Here is a 14,377-nt window from a genome sequence, read left to right as displayed (position 1 = left end):
CTAATATTTTAAACGTCCTATTTTTATCTTAAAAAGTATCGAACATTTTATTTTAATCTTAAAAAATTTTAAATAAGTTTAATGTTATCCTATTTTTTAAATTTGAAACGAACAATTAGTATATTTAACAGCTAATAATGTTTGATTTCAGTACATAAATAAAATTGATCCACCACAATAATTACTAATATAAAAATTTTTTCTTTAATATTAGAGTGTTGATGATTGATTAAAAAGATTTGCAATTTTTTAACAAAAAAGAGATTGAGAAGAAAAAGTATCACTACTGACCGATTTTGGCAATCTACTAATTTAGTGACCGATTTTCAATCAAGACTACTAAATTCTCATCAAACAAAATCAATCACTAACCAAATCGGTCGCTAAATGGTAACTAAATTTTCGGTCGCTAAATCGGTCGCTGAGAGTCGCTAATTAGCAACCAATATATTGATCGCTAATTAAGGACCAACCATTAGTAACCAAATTTTCCATTACTGATAACGATCAGGCTTTGTGATAGCTAAATCGATCGTTGATCCTAATTTTCTATTTATCCATTTTTTTACTAAATTTTACATCTATTATTCTTAAACTCTCATTTTTATATACAATTATAATTTAACAAAATATAAAAATCATGAACATAGATTTATAAAAGTATTGCTTTTAAAACTAATTACATCATTTTAATGTCTCTAATTATTAATCACATCATTTAGGTAGCATTTGTTTTGAGGTACTGAGAAAGAGATTAGGAAACTAGAACTCAGTATTATATTTGTTGGTTCAGAGACTGGTATTAAAATTCCAGTCTCTATCTCTAAAATTTCAGTATTTTAGTACCTCCAAAAATTGAAACTTTAATAACATTTTATATCTAAAATACCCCATTTCAATTAATTAATTCCAACTTTATCTTTTGTTCAAATTAAATTAAAATTTTATTTTTATTTCAATCTCTGTCTCCTACTTACGTTGAACACAATACTGAGACTTATTTCAATCTCTGTCTCTTAGTCTCAGTTTCTCAGTCTCTATTTCTCTTCCAAACACTACTTTAAAGTCTTTAATCACTAACTAAAATTATAATTACAATGACATAATCATTTTTTAGAGGTACGTTTACCATCTTTGTCCTTTTCTGTATTTATTTTTTCACTTTGTAGTTGAGAAATCAAAATTTTTTTCACTTTATAGTTGAGAAATCAAAATTTTAAAATTAAGCTTTTTTATTATTGGTTGAAGTAAACAGTTATTAAGTTCAAATCCTTTTTCTATCTTTCTCAATCTAATTTTCAAATCATCATTCTCCTCTTGCATTTTCTTAATTATTTTTTCATGTTTTGATCTTTCTAATCAATCGTATGACTGAAAACTAAAGCCACAATAATTAGACTTTTTTTCAACTATAGTAAATTCTATTCTAAGTTCATAAATTTTTCTTCTTTTGGCTCCAACTATTTTACACCACATATCTATTTTATTTGGTACACTACTTCCTTCTTCATACACTTTTTACACAGCTTTTTCCATAACATTTTTAAATTAATTCTGCCAATTTTAAAATTAGATTAATTAGGTCACAAATATCTTTCATGAGTTATTTCACTACAAGGGAACCGGGTGTTACCTGCGGTAAAATACCAGCCCTTTTTCCAGAGCGCTGTTGTTCGAGTGAGCTGCTGCAGTTCTTCATGCGTTTTGATGGTCCGCCTCCAATAAATCCAAAATGGTTGCCCTATTTGTCCCAACCGCATCTAATAACAAGATGGGAGAAGGGGGTTGTTTCATTAAAGAACCACAACCAATACATTAAGGCGCCAATAACCTTCCCTCTTTTCGGCGCGAACCCTAGCAGAGCATAGCGCCAATCGCGGGTCTCCTTCCACCTCCGTCGTGACGTCGTCGGCAGCCTTCCCCCTTGCCCTTTCCCTGCTGTGCGCCGATCGCCCCCTCTCCCCTCTCTCAGGTTCGTTCTTGTCCCCTCCCCCAATTTAATTTGAGTGGCTGTTCATAAATTAATTTCAACATCAATTTCATCCCTGTCCCATGTGAACTTTTGGTGTCAAAAGCATGTGAGGAACGATCCTCTCCCTCGTATGTTCCGATTTTCTCTCCTAATTTAGTGAGCAGATTTGATTTTCTTTTCCCAATTTCTGAACCCCTGAGTTTTGATACGTTTGTGCTTAGTGCAATTTCATATTGGAATCCAGTTTTGCACTTTCAATTTGGATTAAACTAATGTACTTCCTGTGGGACTGTGTGGTTGACTAAATTAAGTAGAATCTACTTTTAGTAAGCAAGAATATCTGCCATTTTTATGTTTCTGTGTTCCAAGTTTACTCCTCTATTCAAAGTATGAACCTTCCGAAAATAGCTCTGTTTTCATAAAGTTGTGCATAGAGCAACCCTTCTGAAATAGAAACCTAATTATTATGCTGTTTGTTAGAAAGACCGAGTTAAATTGACTAAGTTAGAAATCACATAAGTTTTCGATTGGATTGAATTTTACCAATTTAAAGTAATGGAATAATGTAGTGTAAGAGACACACTTCCTTGTGACTAGGGCAAAATAATTCAGCATGCTCTGTTTTGCTTAATTAATCAATGATAGGGATATATTAAAATGAAGGATATCACAACCACTGTCTAAAATTATGGTAACTGAAAGAAAGAAATAGAACATGATAAAAATAAATCATTGGGAGATGGATCACAATTATAATAAACCGGATAGTAGCAATAAGGAGCAGATGGTGGAGCAGAAGGAGTAGTAGTGTAATAGCAAACATAGTTTAATAGCTTAGCATTTTTGTTCCAATATGGAGATTACAAGAAACCTATGGTTGGAGTTGTTTCTTGGCGACAGTGGAAGTAAGGTGTGAATCATAGGTTCTGATTTCACCAATGACACAAACTTTGTGTATAAGAGTTCTACTTTGTCAACCTCTTCACTGATAAACAACGAGAAGGCATCATCAGCAATTGCCTGAGTCTCTTTCGCATTTGGGAGTGATCCTCCTTCTAAAAACCGATCAACTGGTATATAAGGCCTACGGAGGAAGTAAGAGTTACCCTTCTTGCCAACACTAATGATAGTGTAGTCAAGACCAAGATCCTTCAATTCAGCAATTCTTTCTTCGGCTTTCTTGATGATGTTATTGTTGAAACCACCACAAAGACCTCTATCACCAGTGCACACAACCAGTGCTACCTTCTTCATTGGCCTAACTTTTGTGAGTGGGACATCAATTTCCTCAGTTTGGAGCTGCTCGTTGATGTTGTAAAGGACCTCAACAAGAGTCTCTGAGAAGGGTCTTCCATTAACAACAGCTTCTTGAGCCCTTCTGACTTTAGTGGCAGCAACAAGCTTCATTGCTTCTGTGATCTTCTATGTGTTCTTGACAGATTCTATGCGGTTTCTGAGCTCTCTGAGACCACACTGTACTTGGGTGACAGAAGAACGTGAGAGGCTGCATGAGGGTGAGTTTTGTGAAGGGAGCTGAAAAGGGTTGATAACAGAATGGAAGGAGAGGTTGGAGGCATCAGAAAGAGAAGGTTTTGAGGACACCAACATAGTGAGATTGGAACAAGACATTATTGCAGATGGAGTAAAGGCTAAGCTATTATTGGAACAAGAAACCTATTAACATTAATATATTATTAAACTATTAAACTATGGTTATATATTATATCAACCATAGGTTTAGTGAGAAAAAGGTTTGGTTGTAGTTGTTTCTTGTAATCTTGTACTTATGGTTTGCAGTTCCATTTGATAATTTTGGCTGGTTGATGTGTCTAAAGATGTGGGTTTTTTTTTCTTTGAGAAAAAGGAAGGAGGGGGCATTCTATTTTTTCAAGTGTGTTACCCATTGGCTAATATTATGGTTAATTGAAAAATGCAGCCAGCAGTTCAAAAATAAATAAATAAACTGACATGAACACATTTGGAAATTTAGCTTCATTGAACTAAGCTAGAAAGTTGCAGCTCTTTAATTACAACTTTTATGAATATAATGTTTACCCAAGTAACTATTCTCTATATATGTCACTCTTTCTATGGTTGATTTTAGGTGTTAGGTTATGACTTGATGATTGAACTTGGTAGGGATGAATATGGTATTTCGTTACTTAAGACTGAAATAATAACATTAAAAGGTTCAATTGACACTGAGGAAGATGCCCTGTCTTAATTATTTTGATGAGCATGGAGTTATATGAGACGTTATGTTCTTAGTGATTGACTCATTAGTGATATTTTTAGTGATTGACTCATTAGTGAGGTTGTAATTCAAATTGGTCCACTTTAATCATTTTCTTCTTGATTTGGTACCAATTTACTGTTTTGTTTTGTGTTAGTGATTTTTAGAATCATATGTAATAATTTGGATTTTTTTGAGAATTATGATGTTTATGTATTTTATTTAAAATGAAGAGATGATAAAGCATTTTGTGAATTTTTGGCTTTTCTTGTCTTCGTGGTAGACCAAGTGAAAGTGACTTGTATATTACTACAAAAGATTTTATCATCTTTTCTATTATTAGAACAATTGATAACAAGTTAATGGAATTTGTATAACCCAAAAACTGTACCTCTGACTTAGTGATGTGCATTAAGCCGTTTTCTTAATTTATTGTATTTTATTTTTCTATTTCAAAGGCCAATGATTAGTTTAGAATTAGCCTGACTCCAGTCTTTGCTAATGACTTGCACCTATAAAACTGGTCAAAATTAGCTGTAACAATTATTTTTTGATCAGATGTTTAATATGGTTAAATGTTCATGTTCATTGATACTCAAAAATCTAATTTTTAGGTTAATGTGATTTTTGTTGATTTCTCATAATGTGGGCATTTGTTTATTTTCTGATGATATGAATCTCCTTTATTTTTCTTTTTTCATTTTCAAGGGAAACAATGAAACAAAGAGTTTTGTTTTCCATTGTTCAGCATCTGTCACAATCCAATTGCATCTTTATGGTTATTTTTGGCTGCACAAGAATAAATATATTTATAGTTACTTTCACATGTATGTGATCACATATGACACTTCCATCATATAATGTTATGGGAGGATATTAACCACATATATATATATATATATAGCTAGTAGGGGTATTCAAAACCGATCCGGACCGAAATAAACTGACGGACCGAACCGAAAAATCGAGAACCGAATTAACCGAAAACCAAAAAAACTGAAAAACACTAATTTTGCTGTTTTTTGTGCGGTTCGGTTTGGTTTTCGGTTTTGACTCTGAAAACCCTAACCGAACCGAACCGAACCGGTTCGGAAAAAACCCTAAAAATGCCTAACCCCACCCCCCAGACCCCCACTCCCCAAATGAACAAAGTTGCTGCCTGCGCGAGTGTGAGAGCGCCCCCCCCCCCCGGCCGTCCCTGGCCCTAACCCCCCAAACTCCCAATCCGTAACCTGCGGCTGCGCTCTCTACTCTCTAGTCTCTACTACTCAATCGCTCTCGCTCTCTCTTCTCCAAATCCCCAAAGCACGACGCCACCCACAGCACCACGCCGAAGCCTTCCTCTTCACGGAGACGCCACCAACAGCACAACGCCGTCGCCCACGCACAGCACCACGCCGTCGTCGTTGAGATGCCACCACCCAGCGCCAGCAGTGTTTCTGGGTTCTCCCACTCAGCGCCACTATCATCAGTTCAACCCACTCCCAGCACAGCAGCACCTCCGAGTCTCCCAGTCAGCCTTCCTCCCAAGTCAACATGGAGCCCGAGCCACCGATTCAGGTAATTTGCTGTTTATTGATGTTTACTGTCAATATGGAGCCCGAGTCAATATGAACCATTTGCTGTTTACTGGTGGTTGCTGTTTAGTGTTTATTACTGTTTATGGTTGCTATTTATTGTTGTTTAATTTGAACCATTTCAAGTTAATATGATTGCTGTTTATTGCTGTTTAATTTGCTGGTTATTAAATTATTGTTCAGTGTATTGAGATCAGTGTATTGTTCAGTTTATTATTGATAATTTGGTATTGCTGGATTGCTGGTTATAGATTTATTTTTCAGTTTATTGCTGGAATGCTGGATTAATAGAAACATAAACGGTTAATTTATAATCTATGTTATTGAAAAGAAGTTTGATTATCATAGTAATGCAGTTTCTAAATGGCATAATAATCAATCATGCAGTGATCTATCCTATAACTTTTTGGAAGGAGCAATCCCAGAAAGTCTTGGAGAGTTGACATCATTACAGAGACTATAAGATTGTCTAAAGTTGAAGAAATGAAACTTATAAGACAATGAGAAATCAGTACTAAAGTTGTGTGGATGCAGGAACCTAAATGGGAATAGGCTGTCTGGAAGTGTTCCAGCAAGTCTAGGAGGAAGACTATTGCACAGAGCTAGCTTCAAGTATGTTATGTTATTATGAATGGATGATTAATGTTCAGAATAACACAATGTAATGTTGATATTGTTTTGGGTGCACGCAGTTTTACGGATAACAGAGGACTGTGTGGTATACCTAGTTTACCTAGCTGTGGACGTGGTCTCTCTGGGGGTGATAGAGCGGGCATTGGATTAGGTGTTAGTTTCATGGCGGTGGCACTTGTGGGGGGGGGGGTCAGTTTGCTGGTGGAGAAGGCGCAACAACATTCTGAGAGCTCAACAAATTGCAGGAAAGTCAGCAGCATATTAATCCATTCATCTCAATGTCTATATATTCAATGTCTCTTTATTATTAGAATGTATAACTATTAGAATGTCTCTTTATTATTAGAATGTATATATTCAATGTCTATTAATCCATTCATCTCAATGTCTCTTTATTATTAGAATGTATAACTATTAGAATGTATAATTAGATTAGAATGATTTTCTACTAGTGCTATATTATTATTATTATTATTATTATTATTATTATTATTATTATTATTATTATTATTATTATTATTATTAGCTATTGTGTATTTGTGTTTGTCGATTTCAATGTTATGATTTTGTGAAATAGTATGGTAATATATTTTTTTTGAATTATTGAAAAAACCGAACAAACCGAACCAAACCAAACCGAATTTAATTGGTTTGGTTTGGTTCGGATGGCTTCGAGAAAAAAACCGAACCAAACTGAACCGCACTTTAATTAAACGATTGGATCGGATGACTTTTCTCTCAAAAACCAAACCAAATTGTACCGCACCCCTAATAGCTAGCTAGTTACTACAAAATTAGAAGCTTTATGTGCAAATTTAAAGTTTAAATTGGTCCTGCACACTTTATTCAAGCTTTAAGTGTTGAATTGCGCTTGGTATTTCAGTCTACAGATTGGAGATATGCTGCGGAGCAGTTTGTGAAGAAACTTCCTGATAAAGTTATTGTACACCGTAAGCTTTAAAATTACTATTTCATCTTTCCTATAATCTTCAACTTTACTGTGATGAGAACCATACGTGATAGAGAAATAAATACCTAAGAGAAAAATGGAAATAAGAAAATTTGCTAAAATGAGAAATTAGTAAAGATACAAGTGAAATGCCATCCTTATACATGGTAGCTTTCTAGTGTTATCGTAACTAAATCCAAAATCAGTAAATCTGGTGGATTAAGTTCTTTTAGATTGAGGAAGTCGGTGAAGTCGATCAAGATAGTGGAACCCATACATGATGAAAATTACAAATTCAATGTTGATTAACTCTCACTTAAATTACTTTCTTAATTAATAAAGCATTATTAATTACACGTATATTAATTATTAAATGTTAAATCGATTTATTTTTAATTTAACTAATACATTATATTGTAATACTAGATTAATTTTTTCATTTTATTATTTCTCAGATTAATATAATATTCCTCTTTTTTCTTGTTCTTTTTTAAGGAAGGAATTTTATTTTCCGTTTCAAATATTTGACATTGGACCCAGAGTTTCTTTCTTCCAGTAATCTTTTTACGAAAGTGCAAAATTATTCATGAGTAAGCAATATTTTTTTATTTTTCTGTTAGCTGTGTATTATCCTGGATGTTAGTAAATGTGTGTTTTATTATTCGGTTTAGGAGTTATTCTCCCATTCTATATCAAGTGTTAATTATTTACTTTTTTCTCGTGGTCTGACTTTATTTTACGATTTATTGTCGTTCCAATTTTTTCATTAAACTAGATATCGATAAGAGTTGGATTTCAAAGTCACGAGTTGGTGCAGAATATAGGGACGGTTTGACCAGATTCCTAGATTTTGCATTTGCCAATGCATCATCTGATGGGATGATACGTTATCCATGTCCGAAGTGTGGCTTCCGCCTCTTACAAAATAGAGAAGATGCGTTTGATCACTTGGTGATCAACCCTTTCCCGTCTACTTACACATTTTGGATCCATCACGGTGAAAGACGTGGGGTCGAGCGCTCTTGTGACGGACAAGAAGATCAATCTGAACAACATTTCAATGCCCCGATGCTTGATATGGTCCACGATGCATTCAACTTCTCAGGACTTCCCGGTCCCGAAGAAGAATCGGAGAATGAACCTGACGGCGGTGCTATGGATGAGTTGCCTTACTTATACAATGAACCTAGTTGAGAGACCCGCAACTTCCACGACCTACTCGAAGACGGGGAGCAGGAGTTATACCCAGGATGTTCAAAGTTCTCTAAGTTATCTTTCTTGGTGAGGCTCTATTACATTAAGTCCATGTGGGGAGTGAGCAATAAGGCCTTCGGAATGATATTGGAGTTGCTCGCGGACACCTTTGAGCATGCCCGGATTCCATCCACTGTTCACGATGCCAAAAAAGTCATAAGAAAACTCGGTCTCGCATACAAGAAGATAGATGCATGTCCAAATGACTGCATGCTATACCAGGGCAACGACTAAGAGTTGACCAAATGCAAGCAGTGTGGGACATCGAGATGGAAGCATAAGACTAAGAAGAACTCTAGGGTGAGGATCAAGATGGTTGTCAAGAAGAACGGCAAACTACAAGCGGCGAAGATTCTTCGTTACTTCCCCCTTATTCCACGATTGCAGAGGTTATATATGTCTAGTAAGATAGCCGTTGACATGCTGTGGCATAAGAGAGGTCCTAACTCTGATGGTATGTATAGGCATCCAAGGGACGCTGAGGCATGGAAGTCATTTGACGTACAATATTCCGACTTTTCTCGTGATCCGCGTAGTGTTTGCCTAGCATTAGCTAGCGATGGCTTTTACCCTTTTTGGAACATGAGCTCAAAGTACTCAATTTGGCCAGTGGTTCTTATCCCGTATGACATGCCGCCCTGGATATGCATGAAACCCTCTTCGTTTATCCTCTCTATGATTATTGCTGGTCCTAAAATGCCTGAAAATGACATAAATGTGTACCTAGAGCCGTTTATCAATAAGTTGAAGCAATTATGGAGGGATGTTGAAACTTATGATGCAGTCGAGAAAAAAACCTTCAAGATGCATGCTGCGTTGATGTGGACAATCAGTGATTTTCTAGGCTTGGGGAACTTATCTGGGTGGAACACGTACGGTGGGAGAGCCTGTCCTGCGTGCAATTTGGATGCTGAAACTAACCGCCTTACACACAGCCAGAAATGGTGTTTCATGGGTCATCGTCGCTTTCTGAATCATGACCACAAATACAGAAATGACCGGTACTCCTTTGATGGAAAGATAGAGGATAGAGGTCCGCCTATTAGAGTCTCTGGTAGAGACATTATCCGGCAGTTAGAGGGTGTGCATGTCCAATTTGGCAAGGTGCAATCGGTTACGGGGAAAAAGACACGCGGACAGCAAACTCCCATGCAAGACGAGATTCCTTGGAAGAAGAGGAGTATATTCTTTGAGCTGCCATATTGGGAGAACAATGAATTGCGTCACAACCTTGATGTCATGCACATAGAGAAGAACGTGTACGACAACATAATATTCACCATAATGAACGAGAAAGGTAAGTCTAAAGACCACATTAAAGCTCGAAGAGACCTCCAATCGATGGGAATCAAGCATGATTTGTGGCCACGGGAAGATGGAAAGTACCCATCCGCCATCTTTACTATGACCAATCCACAGAAGGAGCTCTTTCTAAGGACTATCAAGAACGTAGTCTTTCCAGATGGATACGCTAGCAACATTTTTCGCTGTTGATTCTAGGCATTATAGAGAAATTGTGCCTACATCGATGTTTTTTTATGCCCCACATATTTGATTTCTTTGTTAACATGGTATCTCAACTCATGTACTCATGTACTCATGTACTCATGTAATTGGGGTATGCCGGTGTCCTTTTTGCATGTTAATTTATATTATTATGTACATATTAATTGTTATTACTTCGTTTTAATCTGAATGCAGTTGGAAAAGATGCATCGGGTAGGTCGTTTCACGAAGAAAGCCCGTGTAGACACAGCATGTCAGCAGCCTCAAGTGGGAGGTCATGTGGCTTCAACTTCGCAGAGAGCAGACTACCCAATTCCGCCGCCCAGTGGCAGTAGTGCCCCCATATCCTCGTCTTTACGCCCCTTTCGTCCGCCCCGAACCGAACCACTGCCTGCTCCACAGGCTTCCATGAATGATGTTCAAAACTCGGAGCCGGACGCCGAAGAGGTAGACCCAGAGGCAGATGAGGTAGATTCTTTTGACCAATATGTGGATAACTTTTTTGCTGCACAGGATGCTCAGAAGCGCAAGGGACGTAAGAACACAGAATTTTGGGATGTTAAAACAATTGGTATAAGAGAACTTATTTAATTCTACTTTTCATTGCCCTATTTTTCTATGATGTTTTCGCAGCTTGACTCCAATGGTAGCTAACTAAGAATTAATATGTTTTACAGAATCCGATGGCACAATCAAACATGTCAAACTGAGTGTGAAGGAAGCTATGAAGCCACCTAACGGAAGAAAGGTCGTACTCAGGTTTAACAGTGCACTGCAACTAGTTGGGGATGAAGCAGGTCTACTGAGCGGCGTTATGAGACTGCTAGGATCTGACTACACCAAATTCTCAATCTGCGAGAGGGACTGGAGAAAGGTTCGCACCAGGGACAAGGTCTATAATGAAATAGTAAAGGTAAAATGTTATTTTTATTTCTTCGTACCATTCCAAACTCATACTTTGAACACTACTCACAGCTTAATTTTAATGTTGCAGGAAATGTTCCATTTTAAAGAAGATAGTAGAGGAATTATAAAGCGTATAATATTCAAAATGCTAGAAAGGTCTTGGAAGGAAACGAGGAATAGATTATACCATCACTGCTATGACCCCGAACTTTCACTTGCAGAAAATATTGAAAACCGCCAAGATGGAATTACTGTGGACCATTGGAGAAAGTTTTTCGATTATCGCAATAGCGAAGAGACACAGGTAATATAGTTTTGTTTCATAACAGACAAAGTCCATTTATGCTTCATTTAGTTCGTCAGAACTAGTGTCTAATAACTCTTAATTTGATGGCATGACAGGAGAAGTGTAAGAAAAATGCCGAGAATCGATCAAAGCAGCTTTACACCCACACCGGCAGATCAAAAAGCTTGGCAAGGCTCGGAGAAGAAGAGGCAATCTAATTTTGGGAATGTTTTTGAACTATCTGTTCCTCTACCTTATTCACTTTATCATCATTATTGGTACAGTCGGAACGACAAGGGAGGATAGTTAGTAGAGGAGAGTTGTATCTCTTAACGCACAAAAGAACTAATGGCTCCTATATCCATGATGCAGCTCGCGCTATTGGAGAAAGTAATGTGTTCAATCCTATGTTTTAGTTTTTAAAATTTTATTGGAAGTCTGTGCGGTTAGCGACTTGCTAATAAATGCTCTTAATTGCTTATCTATGTGTGTAGGAAAGAATTGAGGCTATTGAGCAAGGCGATGAATCTTCTAGACTGTTATCTCAGAATGATTCGCTTGCTCAAGCTCTCGGAAAAGAGCGCCCGGGTAGAGTGCGTGGCATGGGGTTGGGACCGACTTCTAGTTAAGTCTTCGGTATGAATTTCCATCAGCCGAGCAACGGTTTTGAAAGGGAGGTGACCCAAAGGGTGCTGCTTGAACTACAAGCAGAGTTGGCAGCAGAGAAATTGAAAAGGAAGGCAGTGGAGGATGAAGTAGCAGCTGGGAAGGTCAGGATGCAGGCAATGGAGAGTGCTTTGTTATGTCTACTTCAAGGGCAAGGTAGGAAGCTGCCATCAGACGTCGCCACATGGATGAGTGCGTTGGAGGGACAGAATAGAAAGTAGATCTTAGGATTGTGGAACCTTTTCTTCTTTCAGATATACACTTTTATTTTGTTGATTATGCAACTCTTAGTAAGGAGTACACTTTGTTGATATTCGGATAATTATATTAATTAAATTAATGGTTTTGCTATTGTCGTTTACCTTGCAATTTATTTTTCGGGATTTTAAATAATTTAACTTACTAATATTAAGAACGATTTAAAAAAAACAAAAAAATGTACATTGAAATAAAAAACAGCGTTGATTGCCAGTGTACAAAATAGTATTTTTGCGGCCATTTAACCGGAAAATAGTGGCGGTTGCGAACTAGCTGTTAGAAATTTGAAAATTCAGGTTAGGAGATAGCAAAACCGCCGCCAGTTACATTTCAAAAAACATTGGCCGTTAAACCGCGATGTTTTCAAACTGCCGGTAAATGCATTAGTCTTTAAACCGTGGCAATTAAACAGCGGCGGTTTCAAACCGCCGAACATTTCGTGTCGATCACAGATTTCCAGATCGCAGCCGTTTTAAACCGCCGCTAAACATTGCAATGCTAATCTTAGGTTTTGCGGCGGTTGTGCCAGCGGTTCCTGAGAACCGCCGCAAAATCATATAACCACCCCCTAATAGGCAACGCTTAACAAACCGCTGGAATTTTGTTTCGCGGCGGTTTGAAACTGCCGCACATCACTCCAGGAACCGCCACTATTTCCCATTTCCTTTGTAGTGTTTAAGTAGTGTATGTTCTATATCAAATAAGCTGCATTACTCAATATTCATACTGATATATAGGTAATAGTGTAATAATGTAAGAGAAAAGTCAATATTTACCATACACGAAAGTCATATTGAGATGTGAAAGCAGAAAAAAATTAATTAATTAGTCGAATAACCAATTTTAATAACCTTAGTTATGCTTGGAAACAATATTTGACATACAAATTGATACCATAATAAAGTCCAAGAGAGATGTGAAAAGCTGAAAAATTCTCTTTAACTGTAATGATGACCAATTTAAATTCACCTTCAATTTACTTGGTTATCACATGTTTCACAAAAAATGCAAGTAAAAAAGATCCAGCACCAAGAAAATAGGTAAAAATGGCTTAGACACGAATCCAACTAATAAATACTTTTGTAAGAGAATAATATATAGCACTTGATTTAGCGGAATCAAACATTAAATCCAATACAAAAAAATTTAAATTTATTTTTGAACAAATATTTTTTTTCATACTAAATCAACATAAGATGCAAAATCAGGAGGAAAAAAAATTTACATTATTATAAGCTTAGCTCAAACAACCCATGCACAATTGAAATAAAATATAGTCACCAAAAAAAAATTAGTCACCAAAAAATTGAAATAGAATATATCTCTTAAACTATTAACCAATGAACTGTTTAAAAAAAGACAAAGACAGTGATGACTGTTTGAAATTAGAAAGTTGATGAGCTACTTATTGCATTGATGGTCTTGACATTGGATTAGAGTGCAAGCATGTCAGTGCCAATGTTAGCACCTAACTACATAGCTTGATTGTTTCTTTGACATAATGGTAAGCGGATACGTAAATCCAAGAAATCCAAATATTCTGTAATTAATAGGTATCAACTTTCCAATTCAATAATTCATTTATCTCCGTGGCAAATTTTTCCTTTAAAACAAAAGAGCCATGTTTTCTTGTAAAAGCTACTACATATATAACCCCAAACTCATCTTCAACAGTTCTACACTAAAATACAGGGTATTGGCAATAACATCTTAGACAAAGACTAGATTTCACTTCAGATATATAAGATCTAATTAGCCAAATAAAATTTGATTCTAGTCAGGCTTTTGATTTTTTATCCACTCATATCTCATTTTTGTATTTGTGGGTCTTCGCAAATAATTCTAATTATGTTGGAGTCTTCTTTAATTTAATATATTTTCTACCAAATATATAAATAAAAAATCTATGAATATCAACCACCAATTAAAGTGTATAAAATTATAACATAAACGATTTAAGTTTTTTTTATAACATCCCCATATTAGCTTTATGTTGGGTAACAAAAATTGAGCCAGTAATACGAAGAGTCGCTCCGAATCCGCTATAATCAGATGTTCGATTTAATTTGCCTTGTGTACTTTTATGTAAAAAATAGAGCATCAGTATCCCAATAAGCATAAAGAGCATCGCACACAA

At 36.2% G+C, this 14,377-nt stretch overlaps 2 protein-coding genes and 1 long non-coding RNA gene across 3 annotated transcripts; 2 read left to right on the top strand and 1 right to left on the bottom strand.

Annotated features, from left to right (window-relative positions):
- Positions 1 to 1,617: 1,617 nt before the first annotated feature.
- LOC112776092 (uncharacterized) lies at positions 1,618 to 6,895 on the top strand. The gene is made up of 3 exons (XR_003189789.3): positions 1,618 to 1,972; positions 6,170 to 6,394; positions 6,475 to 6,895. It is a non-coding gene; the product is annotated as an uncharacterized lncRNA (long non-coding RNA).
- On the bottom strand, positions 1,630 to 5,195 carry LOC112776091 (ATP synthase gamma chain 1, chloroplastic-like). The gene has a single exon (XM_025820075.3). It carries the CDS (start codon positions 3,377 to 3,379, stop codon positions 2,807 to 2,809), a length of 573 nt encoding a protein of 190 aa, XP_025675860.1. The 5' UTR covers positions 3,380 to 5,195; the 3' UTR covers positions 1,630 to 2,806.
- A 57-nt stretch (positions 6,896 to 6,952) lies between the features above and the next one.
- LOC112780095 (uncharacterized) lies at positions 6,953 to 12,333 on the top strand. The gene is made up of 6 exons (XM_025824434.2): positions 6,953 to 7,365; positions 10,320 to 10,695; positions 10,802 to 11,037; positions 11,119 to 11,334; positions 11,433 to 11,706; positions 11,811 to 12,333. Exons 2-5 carry the CDS (start codon positions 10,329 to 10,331, stop codon positions 11,532 to 11,534), a joined length of 921 nt encoding a protein of 306 aa, XP_025680219.1. The 5' UTR covers positions 6,953 to 7,365; positions 10,320 to 10,328; the 3' UTR covers positions 11,535 to 11,706; positions 11,811 to 12,333.
- Positions 12,334 to 14,377: the final 2,044 nt, after the last annotated feature.

Source organism: Arachis hypogaea, chromosome 19, assembly GCF_003086295.3.
Source record: "Arachis hypogaea cultivar Tifrunner chromosome 19, arahy.Tifrunner.gnm2.J5K5, whole genome shotgun sequence".
NCBI lineage: Eukaryota > Viridiplantae > Streptophyta > Magnoliopsida > Fabales > Fabaceae > Arachis > Arachis hypogaea.
Note: the sequence above shows the minus strand (reverse complement) of the source record. Positions and strands in the feature narration are given on the sequence as shown.

What these genes read in the sequence shown, in the direction of transcription:
- LOC112776091 (XM_025820075.3), bottom strand. Translation starts at nt 3,379, where the DNA reads ATGAAGCTTGTTGCTGCCACTAAAGTCAGAAGGGCTCAAGAAGCTGTT.
- LOC112780095 (XM_025824434.2), top strand. Translation starts at nt 10,329, where the DNA reads ATGCATCGGGTAGGTCGTTTCACGAAGAAAGCCCGTGTAGACACAGCA. An exon ending in TTGGGATGTTAAAACAATTG is followed by an intron (nt 10,696 to 10,801) that starts GTATAAGAGAAC and finishes TATGTTTTACAG; the next exon opens with AATCCGATGGCACAATCAAA. An exon ending in GCAATAGCGAAGAGACACAG is followed by an intron (nt 11,335 to 11,432) that starts GTAATATAGTTT and finishes ATGGCATGACAG; the next exon opens with GAGAAGTGTAAGAAAAATGC.